The sequence below is a fragment of the Cupressus sempervirens genome, chromosome 3, assembly GCF_028749045.1.
Source record: "Cupressus sempervirens isolate cs-2001-9-10 chromosome 3, ASM2874904v1, whole genome shotgun sequence".
Lineage (NCBI taxonomy): Eukaryota > Viridiplantae > Streptophyta > Pinopsida > Cupressales > Cupressaceae > Cupressus > Cupressus sempervirens.
The window spans coordinates 37,430,495-37,451,305 of NC_143120.1; the positions used below are offsets into that span (position 1 = coordinate 37,430,495).

At 36.7% G+C, this 20,811-nt stretch overlaps 1 protein-coding gene across 1 annotated transcript in view; it reads left to right on the top strand.

Annotated features, from left to right (window-relative positions):
* Positions 1-5,531: 5,531 nt before the first annotated feature.
* Positions 5,532-20,811, top strand: part of LOC149564661 (ubiquitin carboxyl-terminal hydrolase 2-like) — a 72,709-nt gene continuing 57,429 nt past the window's right edge. The window contains exons 1-2 of the mRNA XM_089818219.1: positions 5,532-6,002; positions 6,899-10,080. Of these exons, the coding sequence (XP_089674345.1) occupies positions 6,947-10,080 (3,134 nt within the window). The 5' untranslated portion in view covers positions 5,532-6,002; positions 6,899-6,946. The remainder of the gene's footprint in view (positions 6,003-6,898; positions 10,081-20,811) is intronic.

The following is a 20,811-nucleotide window of genomic DNA, read 5'->3' on the forward strand; positions in this document are numbered from 1 at the left end:
CAACAGAATATTCTCAAGCGGTGCCGAAGTTCTTTATACAGTCGCCACGGTTTGTAAAGGGATAGTCCCACGTGCGTGGGATAAGCACATAAAGCATTGTATAACAAGCCACACCCGCAATATGATATGAAAAGTAGCCACGATGGTATTTGAAGCCGTCGATTTTCGGAGGTGGTTGACAGAAATTGTGTGCATGAGCGTTGGTCACTGGTTGATTGTTTGCAATGGCCAAAAAATATATATGCCCACTGTGATTAAAATATAATGATAATTTCCTGCAATAATATAAAATTCAAAATTCCACCAAAATTATAGAGCTGAGCCAAGGTGTCATTGCCCAGTTTGGCCAATTTTTTTTCTCTTCTTGGGTAATTAAAAAAATTCGAAAATACCCAGATGGAAAAGATGGAAAATAAATTGCAAAGATTTAGATCTAAAAACCAATTAATCAGATCAATAAAATGATCATACCCAATTGCAAATCGGGGCCTCCGAGTTCTAATTTTCAAAAAAATTTTGGCCTCACAATCAACTTTCACCTAACGTACACAAATTTATAGTCAATCTTCATCGAATCGACACTCTGGATGCAATGGTGAGGTTAGATCTGGCTCTAGATGCTCCCAATTTCTATAGATCCTCCAGATTCGTGTCGAGGTGTTGAAGGATGAACGGTCTTGAATGGCTATGTGTAGAGAATCTCCCTCAGAGCTTTGATACCATGTAAGAATTTGGCTTAGGCCAGAATTCACTCAAGACCAAGGAACTCAAAGACAAGCACATAGTATACCAAATAGAGAGAGTATGATCGGAATGATGATATTCATTTAATATGACAGCTTCAGAGTAAACTAGGAGTGCTTGTATATAAAGGCCTCAGGAGAGCTTCTAGAATGCATAGAAGTCAGCATCATGATAAGTCATACAACTAGACACATGTCCACCAGATATGGGTTATCCTCGATTAAGCACGAAATTAAGTGTGATCATGTGAGGATAAGCCTACAATGGTGTAGCATGCAAATCAGTGGTGTAGACAACAAGTGCTAAATGAGAAGAGCAAATAACTGTGTTCTCAACATGACAACTCAGTGAATGATGCAAACTCCTATGTTGTAGACACCATGTGCATAATTAGAGTTGCATACATCAATGATAGTACACAAACTCCTTAGTGTCTCACCTAAATAAATAATAAAATAATGCAAAATAATTAAATAATGCATTAACCTAAGTAAACTTAAATAAGTGTAATAAGTAAATACTTATTTACACCAACAATTGCAAGATTTGGAATGTGAATTCAAATAAAAATTCACCAATTTAGAGAGGGATTTATTCATCACTAAAATAGGATAAATTGAGTTGTGAAGGTGGAATCATGCCTGCCATTAGAATGTGCAAGGTTGTGGTTGGAACCTTAGGTGCAGTAGTTTAGAAGTTTAGTGATCTAAAAATTCAAGAGATTTAAGGAAGTTTGGAATTAAAAAGGCAGATCTGATTTTTTAAACTCATGGTTCAAATGTAGATTTTGAGGTGCAAATTCTTAAATTCATGGTTCACTATGCCAAACCTAGTTAGAGATTTTCAATTGCAAATCTCACTCAAAATATCCAAAAACTTCTTTTAGCAAAGAATGGGATATAATGAGATTGGTGTTATGAATGGATATGGAATATCGCTTCAAATGGCAAGTGTTGCCTAATATGACAATTGGTGATAAGGCCATGTGCTCATCATCACCAAGAAGCCTCACATGTAGATGAGATTTGCCATGAAGTTCATGAAAAGAACATGCCCACAAAATGCTTGACAACATAAGCTTTAGAGGAGTACCTCTTCACATAGACAATGCATCTTAATTGTTTAACTAAATGTCAAAGGCCCGAACCATGAAAGAATGGTTTTAGTGTTTAAACATTAGCAATTTTCATATGACGAGACATGATTTTGAGATTCAATTCATAAATGAATCTATTCAACCATCAAACTCGACACTAGCTAGTTCATATCTCATCCCTTTTGTATGGGAATACATGGTCCAAACACATAACTCGGGCAATGCGTGTAACACATTTGAAGGAGTGTTTGAAGCCTTGACATGACACACCTAACATTTGACATAGTGCTTGAAAAGCGAACATGAACTCGAGTACTTCTATCTTGAAAGGCCATGAATATGAGATTGATGCTTTAGGAACTATGCAAATGATATTTCCATCATTTAAACATATCATGAAACATAGTCATGTGAAACATCCAATCAACTAGCATGATGAAACATAAGTCTAGCTAGTCAGAGGAGTTATGGTACCTCTGTCCAAGGAAGGATGTTCAAGCCTGAATGAATACTCCCATTCTCACAAATGGAATCTTGAACCTAAGACATGGGAGTGCATGCAAATCACCTCGCTTCATTGGAGAAGCCCAAAGGCTCATGTTTGATGGAAATTGATAAGGAGCGAAGGTCAACTCACATTGATCTTCTTTGAGTGACACATAGTTATGCCTCTGGGCTATTTTACAGAATGCTCAAGGTCGATGAGCTCATGGAGCTTGCGTGACAGTAGCAATGAACCAAGACCAAATAAAGTGCACCTTCATCATTCACAACATCATACACTCCAATGACCAAACTGATGGTTGAAACCGTGGTGTTATTTTGTTAATGCTCAAGCATGGGCTTGGTTACCTCAAGTATAGAGGGTCGTGGATGTGAGATGCCCACTCGCAATGTTATTCCACTAGTTAAAATTTACCGATGAGATAAAATGTTGATACATATTATGAAGATAAACCATTTTGCAGGTGCTTGGGTTTGAAGATGAATTCATGTTGGTCACAATGAAGACCTTGTAGTGAAGGTTAATGATGTATGGCTTAGATAGACTTTTGGTAAGTTGAACAACACAATCTTAAAGGATTTTGGGATCTCACGACATATGACTAGAGTGTGAAGATCACATATAGTGCCAAGTCAAGAAAAACATGCTTGAACTTAGCAGTGAGGCATCTCCAAGTGGTACTTGATTGCCTATTCACACACACACACACACACACACACACACACACACACACACACACACACACACACACACACACACACACACACACACACACACACACACACACACACACACACACACACACACACACACACACACACACACACACACACACACACACACATCAATTGTGAAAATTTGATATGGAGGGATGTTCATAGATGTGTGAAAGTCGCTGGACAGAATGTCTCTACACCAGGTTGAACACGAAGTTGCTTGACAAATGCCAACATTTTTCTCACCTGATGAATTCACACTATTTCCTCACCATTCATTAAGTATCTGCAACAAGGAAGAGTTTGAATGGAGTTTGATTCAACATTTCATGTGAGAAAGAACCCGAGCACAAGACTCAAATTATTAATACTTACAATGGAGATGGTGTGTAAACATTAATGGATATACATCAACAAAATTCTCAAGAGGCAACATTCCGTGAGTAAGAAGCTCCCTCGTCTATTAATGCCAGTGAGCATCTAACAACTAACCAAATCTATAGTATGGGGATGCAGGGAACTCTTGATTACAACAAAGATCAAAGTGCTATTGAAAATGGCGGTCGAGATGGGTCAAAGACATGACAATATGAACCTAAGAATCACACAAATAAAATAAAATAAAACATCAATCATTACAATACTTCTGCTAATGATATCGAAAGAAGAAATGGAAAGATATTGATAGAAGATAGCTTCTATTAATACTTGGGCTGGAAGAATAGAAAATTAAAGCTATGCGACACTTGTCCAGATTATACAGGCTCTTGATTATGATAAATGTTTCATTGCTATAAAAATTATAAACATAGTGTTTATGAAATGACAAAGGGAAAAAGGAAGGAGTTAAAAAAAAAAACAAATGCTAAGGAAGCAAACAAGGGTTAGTTTTGATAATTGAAAATAACTTACCGAAAGAGGAGCATAAATATGCAACTCAAAGCCAAAGAGGGGGTTCTTTTTTCTTGGGGGAAGAGGCTTTTTCCTTTCTACAAACTTTGTATTGCAGGGGTGATTGGGATTTCTTCTTCTCAAATCAAGCAGAGGGTGTGCTGTATTTGAAGGGAAACGTAGAATGCATGGGTAGATGACAGTTTTTGATGGTGATCATAAATGTTCTTCTTCATTTAGTTTTTTGTAAGTATTTGATTCTTAGTAGCATTTAGAAATAGTATTGTTTTTGAGTTGAATAGAGATTTCATCATTTTGAAGACTGTGTGCTTCAAATTGTTCTCACTCTTGGTTTAGGTGTGACTCAGGATTGAATAATGGAATCGAATTCGACAACTATATTCATTTATTGTAGGGGCTTTTTGCTACTTGTTTAATCTTTCTTTTTCTTTTCGACTGCATATTGGGTGTGAAGATTGTATGTTTACATTGTTTTATGCTAAGTCTTTCCTTTCTATTTCAATTGTAATAATTTGCCCCCATCCAAGAATAATGCGGGCAGCCTTCGCTTTCAAGTTAAAAGTGTTTCTTAAATCTTATTCATTGTAAATCTAATTGAGGAGCTGTACCTTGTAAAATTCAGAGGGCGCTTGCACAATTCAATGGCAAAGTGACCCAACTGTTGGTCTCTTTTTGCGTCTTCATTTTTGGGCAAATGAGAGTTGTTTTGAAGGTTCATTGTGTGAAGACAAATTTGTTCACCAACAAGAGGCAAAAAATGTGTGGAAGGGATTAAGTAGTAAAAGGGATTCCTCTCACTTTGGGAAGTGTGCTTTCAAGATGTAGACAAAAAGTCTTTTTCTTTTATTTTAAATTAGGAAATTATTTTTTCATGTGCGCACATAGGATAAAGGGGATTTATTTAATTAAAAGGGAGCAAGTTATTCTAATTAAATAATGACCTAGAATAAGGTGGTCAAACCATAGGATAAAAGTGGATAAATGATTAAATGCCAATTTGATTAAAGCTTAAATGATTAAATAATTATGCAAATTGAGTAAGCATAAGATGTAGTCTAGCATAGAGATTAAAAATGCTGAAAAAAAGACTTATAGTTTACTCAACCATTTTTGGGTAATTACACTCGAGTGTTTGAAGTTTTCATTTACTACTATTAAGTTAATCCACACCCCTTCTAGTAATTTGATCTCTTAGAACTAACAAAAAAACATTTTATATATTTTTATAATTAAATTTATTATTATTAAATAACATATTAAATATTATGAGATACAAACGAGTATAAAATTTAAGATAAAAAAAATAGACATAGCGAGGACCGAAATATTAAAAAAATCCTCCATTATCACTAAAGTCTATACTATCCTTGAAATCTCCTAAAATAAGGAGAAAAACAAAATATGAATCTAAAAGGAGAGAAGCGTAAAGACAAATTCAAAAAACAAAACCAAATTAATAGAATCTTTCTTCTTTTGGCTTAACACTTAGGAATCCCTGTCGACAATTAAATTAATCTTCAACAATATAATCAGGTAGTTCAGTTGTTTGTTTTCTGTTCCCAAATTGCACTTGGATGAAATTTTGGACGCATCGATTTAAATCTCCAAAACTATGAGATGCCCTAGAATACTTAGAGGGTTGCCCTAAAGGGAGGAGTACAGATCACCCTACGTCCTCTAATTTTTTTCGTTTATCTGCCAAGTCCGCTTATTCAAAACACAATCTCCCACCGAAAATGGGCAAATTATTATTATTATTTTAATTATGGCGAGAAGAGTGACCACATAAGTTACTCAACAGGGACGACAAATACAATATAACAAAATTAAAAAATGATCAACTCTGATTATGCTTTCTCTGTACACATGTCCATGTGCTTTTTCAATAGCTCTAAATCTCTATGTACTGGTTCAACTTCAGATCCAAAGCCAAGGGTAGAGCTTCAACAGTGATCGCTTTAGCTGTTGATACAATCGAGTAGCTTTGTGCGTCATCTAAATTGCAGTTTATACAATTGCCATCAAGGAGGTAAGGGCTAAGGCTTTCATTCGTGTGTTGTGTATTGGATTTTGAAGTTATTTGCATTGAACCCAATTTTACAGTATCCCAGTTTTGGTATTTCTAGCTATTCGCATTGAACTTGACTAAAAATGATCGCAATTTGGACATTTTAAATGTATTTGCATTGAACCCAATCGAACAAAATCATCCGTAAAACCTCTCAATAGAACAATGCAAATTGGTGTGGTTACGCTGTAGACAACAATCTTTATTGTTGCTCAGACTTGAGCATTTAGATAGGTTCTGAACTATATTTCAATTGCATCAAGATGAGACGAATTGAAAATAAATAACTTTTAGTTTTCTTTAGGCCAAAATGGTCGTTAGAACCCACTGAGATAAGGCGACAATGGCATTAATATTCGTTGGGTCAAAATAGCCTGTAGCATATCTCCCCGAGTGCTTTGCTCGTCTAATTAATCCATTAGAGATAAGACAACCTCTAGTATCATATGGGCAATAATGGCTTGTTATGCATATCACAATGCATGCATTAAAATCAATACTACACAGAATAATTTTAGATGATTTTCAAATTACATAAGAACAAAATGGTTTGTAGGACCTAGCAGAACTAGTTTACTTTTTTGAAAGATTAATTCTGGTATACATATTTTTTAGGAAAAAATCTAAGTTTTGTAAGATTGTTCTGATTTAAGATTTCATGCACGTGGTTGCTGCTATTATCAGTTTCATTGTGCCTAATATTATTATATTGTGGGCAGGTTAAGAGTAAATGTGTTCTTCTCTTTTTCATTTCAATATGCTCGCTTTGTTTGATTGTCCTTATTTTAAGTGACGAGTATTAAGTTATGGATCTAAGTATCTGTCTATTGTAGCTCATATTGTTTGATTGTTGGCAGATTGGAAGGAAATGTTTTTCATCCCTCATTTCATCTGAATATTTGTAAATGGGGAAGAAAGCGAAGAAGAAAATTCACAAAAGACCTGTGCAAAAGCCCAAAAAGTTGGAGTCTTCCAAAGCCATTGCTAAAACTGAGAACAATCAAAGAGTTGAAACAATTATATCTGGAAAGGCCTGCAAACACTTGGATAAGGGTATTGATTTGGAAAAACTAAACAGCCAGGTAGGAAAATCATCAGTCCTACAATGCCTGGGGTGCATAAAGTCTGGTATTGGTGGGAAGAAGGAGAAGAAAGGGAAAGCTAAACATCAGAAAAACAAAGGAGGATCTCAGGATTTGAGGCATTTGCCCTCAGGAAACATTTGGGTTTGCTTAGCCTGTGGTCAGTTGGGATGTGGGGGTGAAGAAAAGGGCCTTAGTCCAAATGGGCATGCTTGGCAGCACTGGCTCCACGCACACCACCCTTATGTGGTACAATGCAATGAAAGTGACAGCCTTGAGTGTTGGTGTTTCCTCTGCAAAACAACTGTGCAAGATAATTCTGTTGTGGATGGGGAAGAGAGCTTGCAGTTGGAAGCCCTTAAGTTGGTTCAAGAGAAACTACTCAATCAAACTATGATCGATGATGCCAATGGGGGTCCCATCTGCTCTGGGGAGAATGTGCTGAGTGATACTGAAAATAATCAACCTCAGGATCTGGATGGAGGTAGTGAGGATTCATGCAGTAGGACTGGTAGGCACATTGTTAGGGGTCTGATGAATCTTGGTAATACTTGTTTCTTTAATTCGGTTGTGCAGAATTTGCTTGCGTTGGATGTGCTTCGTGATCATTTCCTGAAGTCTGGTGAATTTCAAGGACCCATGACTTCAGCTCTAAGGAAGCTTTATTTTGAAACAAGTTCAGAGGGGCTGGGGCAAGGAGATCTCACTAAGTCTAAAAAAGGAATGAAAGTGAATGGGACCATCAACCCCAATGCTCTTTTCCGTGCCATCTGTGACAAGGCATCGCAATTCAGGGGATTTCAGCAGCAAGATAGCCATGAGTTGTGGAGATATTTACTTGATTGCTTACGTACAGAAGAACTACGAATGATAAAGTCAAACGGATCTGTATCTTTGGATTTGAGATCATCTAAGGACAATACAGATGAAAACACAAACCATGTGCCTAGTACACCAGATATAGTAACTCTAGTGGATCGTGTATTTGATGGTCAATTGTGTAGCACAGTTTGCTGCTGCAATTGTGGTCATTCTTCAATGGTTTATGAACCATTTTTTGACTTGCAACTGCAAATTCCAACCAAACAAACAACTGAAAAGGCCTCGTTGTCCCGTTACAAAGGCTCATCATCTCCCAAAGCAAAGTTGAAGAATAATGCCAAGAACATTAAGAATGGAAATTACGTGGGGAAACGGAGATCAGGCTTTTATGATGCTCAAGCAGATGTGCCTTCTCAGGAAATCTCACCATCTTGTGCTGAAGACATAAATTCATTTACAGGAGACAGAGCTGAGAATATGTCTGCTTCACAAGAAAATATTGAATGGATTGAGCCTACTCTACAAGAAGATGTACGATGTAATGGATCTGCTAGGCAAGAAGATACCGGATGGAATGAATTTGCTCCACAAGAAGATAACATATGGAATGCATCTGCTCCACAAGAAGATACTGTGTGGATGGATTATCTTAGATCTGGATCTGAGTCTGATGGTATTTTAAATCAAGATATCTGTAAGACATCTGAAAATGTGCAGCAACTTGAGAACTATTGTGTAGGAATTGATAATCTTGAATGTGGTTTTATTGCATCTGATGGCTCTGAAACAGAGCCTCCCCTTCTTGTTGTTGGGGACTCAGATGTTTTGTTACTTCCTTATAAAGAAGTAGATCTAATATCTGGGCAAGAGCTTCAGGCAAAAGAAGATTCTTTGGAGTTGGCTCAGGAGCCTGAGGAAGCTTTAAGCAATCAGTTCAATGTTGCTGTTTCATGTACAGATCCGGAGTCTTTTGATGGTTTTGGACAACTGTTTGAGGAGGAAGAAATGGTGCATATGCAGAAAAAGGAAGAAGGGTCTGAGGAATTTTTGCAGAATGCAATTGGCGATTATATTTTGTGTACAGACAGCTCTATTGTAGCTAGCGAAACAAAAAAAGAAGATATGGAGACCACTGTTACACCAATGTCTCTTGATGGTTGTTTGATAGATTTCACAAGGGCAGAGTTATTAGCTGGAGAAAATGCATGGAAGTGTGAGAAATGCTATACTAAGGTCGTAGAGTGTTCTGGAAAGCTTGAAAAGAGAGAAGCAAAGGCAAATCGAGGAATGAAAACTAAGAAAAGGTCAACTGTAGGATCAGCAAATAGTGTTTCAGATGCATCTTCAATTGGCGGGACACAGATAGATGTGGAGAAGGAGCAGAAATTAGGCTCACAAGACAAAGTAAGAGATGCAGAGCCAAAAGATTCCCCTATCAAAAATAGTTCTGGACTCTCTGCCCTGAAAGCAGATAACTCCGAGTTCTGCAGTGATACAATAAGATGCAGTGACATTGATGAAAGCGTAAGGGGCAACTGGCAGGGCATGACTGAACCAAAACTTGACCATGCTGGGCTTTTGTCCAGTTCATGTTTTGCGGACAGTGAACAACAATCTGATCAGGAAGTTCACCAAATGGAAACAACATTTAGAGGGAAAGAAAATATCCCTGTGAATGTCTCTCTCAGTGTTCCTTTAAATGATTCTTCTGCTAAAAGAGTTTTATGTAGTCAAGTAGAGGATTGTTCTAACGAGAATTTATCAAGAACTTATGGGGTGGAGTTTAGGGAAGGAATTGATGGGATCACTCAAGCTGAGAGATCTGCTTCCACAAACTTTGTTCCAAAAGGTGAAGGAATTACTGCAAATGTAGAAGGACATAATGTACATACCCCAAAACATAGTTCAGCTGGGAAGGGACATGTACTGGATAAAAGAAGACCAAAGAAAACAGAACTCAATCCTAATGCTGTGAAGCAAGAAGCAATCAAAAGATATCTCATCAGCAAAGCACCATCTGTTCTTGTCATACAACTAAAGCGGTTTACACAAGATCTGTGGGGCCATTTAAGTAAATTGAGTGGCCATGTTACCTTTCAAGAGAGGCTTGATATCAGACCATATTTGGACCCTAGGTAATTCTGAATACTTTAGATAGCACACTTCTTATATGTTGAAATTTAGCTAAATTTTTTCCTTCCACATAATGTGCTTATCTTCTTTTTTCATCATCCACTTTTTCAGTTTTCATTTTAACTTCTCTGTTGATCTATTGTATGATTATCTTGTTTATGGTGGCTAAGGACTTTAAGCTGGATCTGGTAATTGATATTTGCTATAAAAGTGTACACTTGTAGGGGGTTTTCTGATAAGCAAATACTTTCCCATACCATAGCTATACCCTATTTTGTTACTTAACATGCCTAGACAAAAACAGGTATTGGTTTTAAATCTTTCAATTCACAGAAGTAACCTATAAACACCTAGTCTAATCTTCATTTTTTCAGCCTTTATGCATGCTTTTTATTGTACAATGATGAATAATAATGTAGCACCTTAGGCAAATTCTAACTTGTTTTCCTGACACCTTCAAAAGTGTTTTGTGAATACCTATTCTGTTTGGCTCATGAACACAGTTTGTGCTATATATGCAGCATTTGACTCTGCACACATGCAAAATGAAAGAAGTAGTTGCATTTGTGACTTTTTTACTGTTCACCCATTTTTTGTAAATTTTAATCTGTAACTGATAATGTCTTAGCCTTTAATCGTAACCATATAAATGCAATTATGATTCCTTTCCTATGGGATAAGTCTGTGAAGGGTGCTATGATGATGAATAGAGCACAACTAAGAAGCTTCAAATGGGCTTCCCACTCTTGAAATCAACCAACTGGCTATTAAATCCTCAACCTTATTACAAGGTTTCACCACACTCCAATCCTCCAATGGATCAAATAAACACACTCTCCAACTTCACCAAGACTACAAGGACAAAGAACCAAACTTGCCCACTCTATGGGTTTTGCACCAATCTCCCACAACTAGGTCAATACTAGGAAAACACCCTAGAAGTTTGTACCAAGGATTCTAAGATGTTAAATGATCTTAGGGCACCTATTTACCGTAGACTACACCACTAGTTTGAATCATACACTTGCAGAAAGCCTCAAACCCCCAATTGGCCTAGTAGCCCTGTGAGCCCCTTTTAGCCCTCCTGAAATGGCTTAACTTCACAAAGCTTCAAACAAGACTCAAAACAAATTAGGTTTTTGAATACCCTTTTCAAAGTTACTTCAAACCTCAAAGCACCAAGTTCTAGCCCCACTCTAGCATTCCCTTTCCTTTACAAAGCAACACAAACCTAACTGATCAAGTTAGGCTTGGTTTACAAAGCAACCAGTAAGAAATGGGGTCATGGAAATGAACTCAATACTCAGGAATGACCGGCAACACTAAAATAACTTATTTCCAAATGCTCAGCACTTCACCAAGTCCCAAACTCTTGCCATTCACAAATCAGCACACTACAAGAGGTCAAATCTTTCATGGTACTTGACCTAGGGCTTGATTAGAAAAATCACAAAACACATCCTCCAATTTTGGAACCCTAGAATCTTTAAGAGGACCCTACTAACTATTATTTCCCAAGTGGTCATGAAATTCCAACCAAGGAAATTGTAGTTAGAGGCCCATCTTTGCTGTATGCACCAAAATGCTGTCCTAAAAACCTAGTTTCACTAAAAGTGCAATAACTTGAGAAAGAAAACACTTAGAATGATGAGACAAGAAGGAAATGAAAGCTGATTTAAAACTCTATCTCAAACATCCATCAGATCTGGTCTGACAGTCTATACAGTTCGTGCAACGTGCAAACAACAGTAAAAACGACTTCAAAACTGAATTTCATTCTTTGCAACTTCTTCCAATCTGTACATTAATGCCCTCCAGACCTCACAAATTAGGTATATATCTCCCCTATGTGTATTTCAACGGTTGCAATCAATATTATAATAGTTATAACCCTTTTCCCACTAAGTTGCAATTTTGAGCAACTTTTACAACTTTTCAACTATGCAAATTGCACGAAAAGTGCAATTTTTACATTTTCCACTTGATTCCATTTCTAGGATTTGGAAAAGGTTCCAACATACCTAAAACAAACTAAAACCACCTAATCCTAGGCTTTCTTGACCAAAAACATTAAAAAACCCAAATTTGCCTAATGAGCAACTTTTGGTTATAAATTGCATAAAGTGCTTTAAGCATACAAAATGGTGTCTTTCTTTTGACAACCATAGAATTTTCATCCAAGGTTTGTTTATTCTAGCCTAAGTAGGTGAAAAAAAAATATGAAAACTAAAATATAAACCAAATGCCTTGGGGCTCTGTACCATATGACCTAAGACTAGTGTTTTCTAATTTTGAACATTAGAAAACACATAGCATGTCTTGCCTGATAACTTTCCATGCACAGCCCAATTCTCGCGGCATTGTTGCTAGTTCAAGTTCGGTCAGGAAGCAGTGACAGCTCACAGCAAATTTCAGGAGTCTACCCCAATGAACTGTCTTCAGCAAGAATTCAAACCGCGGGGAATGAGGTCCTCTAAAAACGAGATGATAGGAGCCGGCACAATTTAAAGTGATACCAATCAGAAATGGTAGCCAAAGTGCTGTCAATGTGTAGGTGCGATTAAAATAACAATCGCCATTGTGATGATATGCGTTTTATCCATGCATCGTCTTACTAAATCGGAAGACAAAGCCTAGAATAATGTTGTGATCCCAGAACCAGTTTTGGAAATGGTTAGAGCCACTATAAATGCTCAATTGATTCTATTATTTCTTCGGCCAGTAGTCTCAGTGTGGAACTCTAAAAATATTTAAGAATTGAACCTTTGAAATTGCATGAATTCTTCTACAGCAAGCTCCAGGCCAATGAGAATTCCGTATTCTATCAAGGAACCTTGAAATAGCTAAGGTTAAGAGATATTTGCCCAGATTTGAGAATAATGCCACTCGTATGATAATCTCTAATGTTCTCGATGCCTTGGCTAATATTTTTGCCAAGCACTAAATCTAAGTTGCTGAATCGTGGGACTTTTCCAGGTTTCTCCCAGTATGGAACATACTGGAATCTGATTCTGAAATGAATCTCTAGCAGGTATACATCTGGAATTTGTGTTTTAAATGCTGAAATGTTTAGTTATTCTAGTTTGGTCATTTATATATTTTTAAGACCTAGAATGCTGATTAGCAGCCCCTGAACTTATCTACCATGAGGTGCCGGCATGATCTTTTTGATACAGAAACCTGAATTTAAATTAGATTGATAATGTTTCAAAATTTGAAATTTGTAATGGCTTTGTTTATAGCATATGTATAGATATATGACATTCTAAACTTAATTCTATTTTAAGGTGCATATATATGTACACACGCATATGCATACATATATACATACATGCATAGATGCATATTGTTGATGTAATTAAGTATTTATTAACTACACTTTACTTAAGTTTACTTAGGATAATGGATTTGCATATTAGTTTTCATCGAGACACCTAGGAGTTTGCATTTTATTTTAGCACATGGTGTATGAGAAATCTACTTGTGCTTAGTTGTTATCTCGCACCTTGATGTTTGTGAGATATACATTTTTGTTCTTATTACATTATCATCCTCTCATGTTGCACATGTTGCACATACTTTGTTACACAATGGACGATGATCCACCTTTGGTGGATGTGTGCTTACACCTTGTCTATTTAATAGCTTATTATTTGCATCACTCCTAGTTATCATGCATTGCCTATATATTGAAGCACCTCTATGATGTATTCATCCATTATCATTTGATTATTATTGAGATTCTCATTTGATCATCACTATCTCTCTTATTGTGCCATCTCTTGAGCTTCTAGATCTTTTCATTGCACAAATTCTTACGTGGTATTGTAGCCCAACGAGCGTTCATTTCATAGGTATTTGTTTGCTTCAACCTTTGGAGGGTCACGATTCAAAGTCGGATTCAACATTTTGTAGGAACATTTTGAGTAAGATTGAACCTCACCATTGCATCCAGGTGGCCATTCCAGTGAATTTTGACTATAAATTCACCTACCTTGGGAAAAAGTCAAATTTGAGGCTTTTTTTTTTGTGAATTGGATCTCTAAGGCCTGATTTGCAATTTGGTATAATTTTTGGAGAATTTGTAGTTCAGATCTAAAATTTATTACATTTCAGTTGATTTCGTTTTTTGATTTGCAATTATTATTATTCTTTGTTAGTATATTTTTTTGTGGCGAAAAAATTGGCATGACAGACTTGTGTCACATTGGGTTGTGCAGGCTCAAGTCGACAGAGTAAGTCAGTTCAGGTAGTCACACCTTGGCCTGCCATACTCCTGAAAGCAGATAGGTCAAGTTGAATTCATAATCAAGTCAGGTGGGATCGGGTTAGTAGGGAAAATTGGTGTTTGAGTTGAATTAGCTAGTTCAATCACAAATCACCGAACCTCAAGTTAGTGAGCCTGATCTTCATCCAAGTCAGTGATTTCTCACCAGCTTAATCTTTGCGTTGTTTTGATTTAAAAAACCCCCAGTACCCACAACAAGGTGCATTTGTGATTAAACCCAAAGCACTGCCACTCACCTCCACCAACCCACTTTCATAACCACTTAGCCTCCCCGCTAGCCACGCAGACACACATGCGGGCCCAACACCACATTATTGCCCAGATACGAGCCACACGATACTGACAGGAGTTGACACCACACCTACCACGTCAACAACGTAGTGCCACATGGAGCTCAATCACGTCACAACGCCAACTTAGCAGGTGCCACATCAAATTTGCTGCACACACCTAGTCAACACACGTCAACATAATAAGTTATTTTTTGACATGTCAATTGTCACTAGTTTAAAATTGATGATCGTTTGGATGTCAGATTCACAATATTTTATTTTCTTTTGCTAGCCCTTTAGGCATCAATTTTGACATTGTTACTATATCATCATTTCATGTGATTAATTTCGATGGGTGTTTGACCGTCAAGTCTGGGTGATTTTCTTCTCCTGAGATTATTGTTTGGATGTCAAATTAAACCATACAGTCTTGCTGATGTCATCAGATCTTGTACATTCAAACCCCTCACTATTTGTAGTTTTGATTTGAGGTCCTACTTTAAGAGGCCATAACTTGGTCATCCAAGCTCAAAATTGAGTGTAATCTTTTTGATTTTGGCTAGAATTTCCTGAACTATTCAGTGATGGTGTTATTTTTCATTTTGGTGCTTGAAGTTTGTAGAAATTGTAGTTTTTGGCTCACTGTACCTATCTAATCCTGAATTTTGAAACTTTAGAGGCTTCATTTGGGTTCATTGGGACACATTTTCAGGTATAATTTTTCTTGAAAGTGCATAAATATTTGTATACTTTCCAAATCTGCAATAATAATAATGTAGCCTTGTTTGGGCAAAAATATCACTTTCAAAATTTAGTCATTTTTGGCCTTGTATGATCATTGCACTACTTCAGATTTGATTTGATTCTGAGTTATATTGATTTGATCTGATTGGGCCTCAAAAAGATAGTTGTAAACATCAAAATGAGAAGACCACTTAGGTTCAAATTTGACAAGTGGTAATTGTACACACTAGTGAAGCGATAATGTGCGATTGCACAGAAATAATCGGGATTAATTGGCAGTTGGGGTGTTTGCCAGTTTTTTCCCTAAATAGTAGACTAAAATTGGTCAACGATTTATAAAAACATATAATCAGAAAAAAGCTAATAAAAATTGCGATTTCACGACAATTCCTCCTGTCTTAATGTTGGCGCCAAAAAAAAATTATTGTTTCCTATTTAGCATCGTGTATGCACCATTTCATCAACTGTATTGAGCATTTCAGTGTGGACAATTTTCTTGAGCGTCGATATCTCTAGGTATTTTCCGTTTTGCATATGATTGCATAAATTGTCTTGCATAGAGATCACAATGTTTTTGTCTGTCATGTATTTTCTACAAAGAAAACGCCAATGTTAGAGTGAATACTAACTTTGACGTGAATGCTTTGTTGTTTTCTTCATACTAGTGTCGTCTGCTATGTAGAGGATAAATTTTCATTCAATCTTTGACATGAATGGTTTGACCGCTATAACTCTTATTTTATTGGTCGTTCCTTTATGATCAGTGTCTATAGGTTTCTTCTCATGATGTTTATTATATGTAGTGTGCACATAGTTCTCCCACCTTTGTTTTGTTCTGCATACACCATGTTGTGTGTCCCAAGAAGACATATCGCATGCGTACCATCATTTGTATATTAAATCCACCTTATCTGTTGACCTCCATGTTGCTTTATTGCTTCACTGTATCATCTAGAGTCTAGACTTCATATATACTTAGCACGTTTTTTATCTCCTGCTTTCATCGTCACCTCACAGTAGCACAATCTCCATTAGATTTCTTCATTTGATGTGCAAGGTAAATATATTTGTTGTGAATTAATTTCTGTATATGTTCGTTGTATGGAACTTGTTTTATATTGTGACTAGCTTGCTTAGATATATTCATCACAATATGTGCTCACAAAGCATCACAACATTTATTAATTTCTCTGACTGCAGAACTTCAGCTGTTCAGTAATCTCCAACTTTGCCTTATTATGTAATCACTGTCTAGTAATCTCCAACTTTGTTGTTTGACTTTCTTAATAATAATGAGTCTGCCCTCATTATATGCTTTTAATCATTACCAATAACAATTCCGGATAACTTCTTCGTGATTCAGTTTTATCATATGCTGATGTGGCTTCTTTGAGAAAGGATAGTCATATTGGACTCCTTAATATATAATATCGACTTCCATGTTGGACTTGACTTTAACATATTATTGCTACATATATCTATCTTATGCTCACTAGTCATCACAAACTTCATAGCAAATAATTGCTTTTATAGAAGGGATCTTTACAATTTACACTTATGTAACTTTTTGTCAATGACAACCTCATTTAAATCTTTCACACTGATTAAAATGCTTCTACAAATTTGACTCTCAATCACAATGCCGCATGAGAAAGATTTTGCTGGACGCATTGTACACTGATTGTTGGTAGCACAACAAAGGTTAAATGCAATTGGTGTCTGAATACCATGAGTGGTTGAATTTACTGCTTCAAATGACATTTGTCAATAAAAAAGGGAAATAACACTACAATTTGCAAAAACCCTGCGGATGTTACATACCAAGGCAAAAGGTCTCTTGATGGAATTGCTGAGAACAAGGCAAAAAAAGGCAAGAACTGGAATTGAATTAGGTTCTTGTTCTATAGGTATTAGGAGGAATTAATTGAATGAAGATGATGATAATGGAGAGGGTTTCAAGGAATATGAGATAAATGTGAGAACACTTACTATGGCACGTGGCCCAAACATAGAAGGAACATCAATGATTTCTTCGCACCTCCTACTACCCTAAGATCACAAACTACTTTGGAGAGTACATGGTGTAAGAAAGTTGTTTATGAACATGCACTGTAGGGAATTCAATCTTTTTTATTTCTCTACTGTGGCATTCCATGCTTGTAGATCAACATATTGGCAAGCTATGAGGGATGGTGTTGCAGTTGCAAAGGCCCCATCTTATGATATAATGAGGGTTGGTATGCTTGATGATGCAATGAAAAGTGTTCAACTTGTTGATGAGCATTGGTTAGAGTGGGCTAGTACACCATTATGTCAGATGGGTGGACAGATAGGAGGAATTGGTCCCTCATCAACTTTGTCATTTGTTCTGACAGAGGCACTATATTTCTGAAATCTGTGGATGCATCACATGTAACGAAACCTGCAGCAGCATTGTTTGAGATGTATGACTCATTAGTCATAGATGTGGGGCCAGAGAACGTGGTTCAACTTATTTCAGACAATGTTGTTGCTTGTGTTCCTGTTGGGAAACTTTTGACAGACAAATACCCCTCTATGTTTTTTACCCCATGTGCAGCACATTGCCTTGATCTAACCCTAGAGGACATTGGAAATATTGCATGGGTTAAGGAGGCATTTCAAAAGGCTCATAGAGTTACTAAATTTATCTACAATTACATGAGGGTTTTGAGTTTGATGTGCCAATTCACAGGTGGCAAGGACCTGGTTCGACTGGGGGTGACAAGATTTGCAACACAGTTCCTTGCACTACAGACTCTAGTTCAACAAAAAATGAACTTGAGACACATGTTTGTTTCAGCTGAATGGATGGAATTAGATTTCTCAAATCGAGTAGATGATATAAGAGTTGTGGAGTACATTTATACTCCCAACTTTTGGGAGGCAATTGAGTAGGTGGTAGGATTCTCAGAGCCTCTTGTAAAAGTATTGAGACTAGTGGATGGGGATAAATCCCGAATGGGATATTTGTGTGAGGCCATGGATAGGGCCAAGGAGGTGATGAAGACTAGGTAGGAAAATGACAGGATGAGGTATCAACCATTATGGGACATAATTGAGAGGAGAAGGGATAGACAGATGCACTCTCCTTTGCATGCTACAAGGTACTTTCTGAATCCCTCATTGTTCTACAACACAAGTTTGCAAATATTGATGCTGAGATCACACAAGGCTTGTTCATCTGCATGGGAAAAAAATGTTTCAAAACACACTGAAATTGAAAGACGTTAGGTCAGAGATACAAATGTATAAAAGGGAAAGGGTTTTCTCTCTTCTAGGGCTGCCAAGGAAGGCAACATTTCTTTCCAACCGGGTAAACTCTTATGTATGAACTTTTGATATTCCAGTGTTTTGGTTGACATGATCAACAAATTTGTTAAGATTTGAAGATATTTGTACATGGTATCATCTCCCCATGATCTATTTTTCAGCTCAATGGTGGGAATGTTTTGGTCACGAATGCAAAAATCTCCAGTGGATTGCAATACACATTTTGACCCAGCTATGCAGCTCATCTGCTTGTGAGTGTAATTGGAGTGTTTTTGAACACATACATTCCAAGAAACATAACCATCTAACACAAGAACGAATGAATGGCTTGGTGTTTGTCAACCACAACCTAAAATTGGAGTTGAAGAAAGCTCAAGGTAGGAGTTTTATAATTTATTATCTTGCATTGAATTGAAGATGTTCTCATTGGGTTTTGAATTTATAGGCAAAGACTAATATCTGTATGGAAAATAACAAGAAGTATTGAGGATGACTCCCTAATTGATCTTTGACGAGATAGATCTAGAGTCTGAGTGGATTGTGGCGCCTGAATGTGATGATGATGTTTTTGAATATGCTGCTGCTGCTGCCCTTGACCTTGCAGATATTCAAATCTTGGAAGAGGCAAACATTCGCCAAAGTTTTGTTGGACTTAAGTTGGGGACTTCCCAAGGGGAAGCATCAACAGGGCCTCCTGCCCTCTAGCACGTCATTGACTACTTTTGAGTTCTTTGAACTTTGTACTTAGTTTATAGGTTGACTTTGTTCGAAGTAATAAACTATATTGTAATTGACATTTGACAATTGTCTCCATCTAGTTAGCTTTCACGCTATCATGCTATGTTTTTTGAAATGAAATCAATAATATCTATATGAAAATGTAAATAATGAAAATCTATTCACTACAAATATATCCATAATGTGGAAATGCTCCTTAATTTTTTTTTAAAAGTAAATTTTTACCGTTTTACTACAAGTTTATTTGCTTTTTCACACATACGATTTTTTCCCAATTAATTCCCGATTTTTTCAAAAAATCAAACTCTTTTGATTTACTGATTTTTTCCCAAAAATCTTTTCACTTTTATAGTACACACACTATATGTAAAGTTCCAAAATCATCTTTTTTGGGGGTTATTTGGTTGAGTGAAAGGGGGTTTGTCTTGTGTGCTTGTGTCTCTTTCTTTCTTGTGCTCTTTCAGTTCTTTATCATGGGTTCTATTGCAAAATTAAATCTACATAACTATGCTACATGGAAAGATAATGTATGGGGCAAGTTATTGATAAAAGGCTTAACTCCTTATGTGGATGGTTCATTTAAACAACCGGCTGATGATGCTGATGCAACTATGATATATACTTGGAAAACAAAACAATCTAAGGCTTTAGGAACCTTGCTAAAATATACCTTAGATGCAGTCACTTGTCACATCAAAAACATCAGTAATGCTAAAGAAGCTTGGGATAAACTTGCAGACTTGTATGGTAAAGGAGATGAAGACATGACATGCACCATTGAGGATGATCTTCTCAAATTAGATCATAGGAAATTTGACACCATACAAGATTATCTCAACAAAGTCAATGACTATAGAGCACAACTTAAGGATTTTGGTAATTGAAACATCTTCCTCCTGAATATGCAGCTTTTGTTTCAAGTTACAATACTCATTGGTTAACCATGGGAAGTACCTTCACCAAGCCTTCATTCGAGTCCTTTGCAAAAATGTTGGTCTTAGAACAAGATAGGTTGATGAGTATGGGGATTCTCAAGTCTTCAAAGTCTAAGGCATTGGTGGCTAATAAAGGGAATCAATGTTAGTAAGAATTTCAAGAAGCAGCAAAAGCAGTGAAGGAAAAATCACGAGTTGGGACACAACAATCTTCCTCCTCACAACAAGCCAAGTCTTTTTCCAACAATAAGGAGAACAACTTTAGGAAGAAGGAGAAACTAATTTTTGCTTAGTGCAAGAAGCCTAATCATGATGAGCATAATTGCAAGGAAAAGAAAATTGATTAGTTGACAAACATTCTCAAGAAGAACAACATCAACTTGCCAAATGCCTACAAGAAAAAGAGGTCATCATCTGCTACTTCAAAGGTTAATGGACAAGCGTTGGTCGCAAGTTTAACTAGTT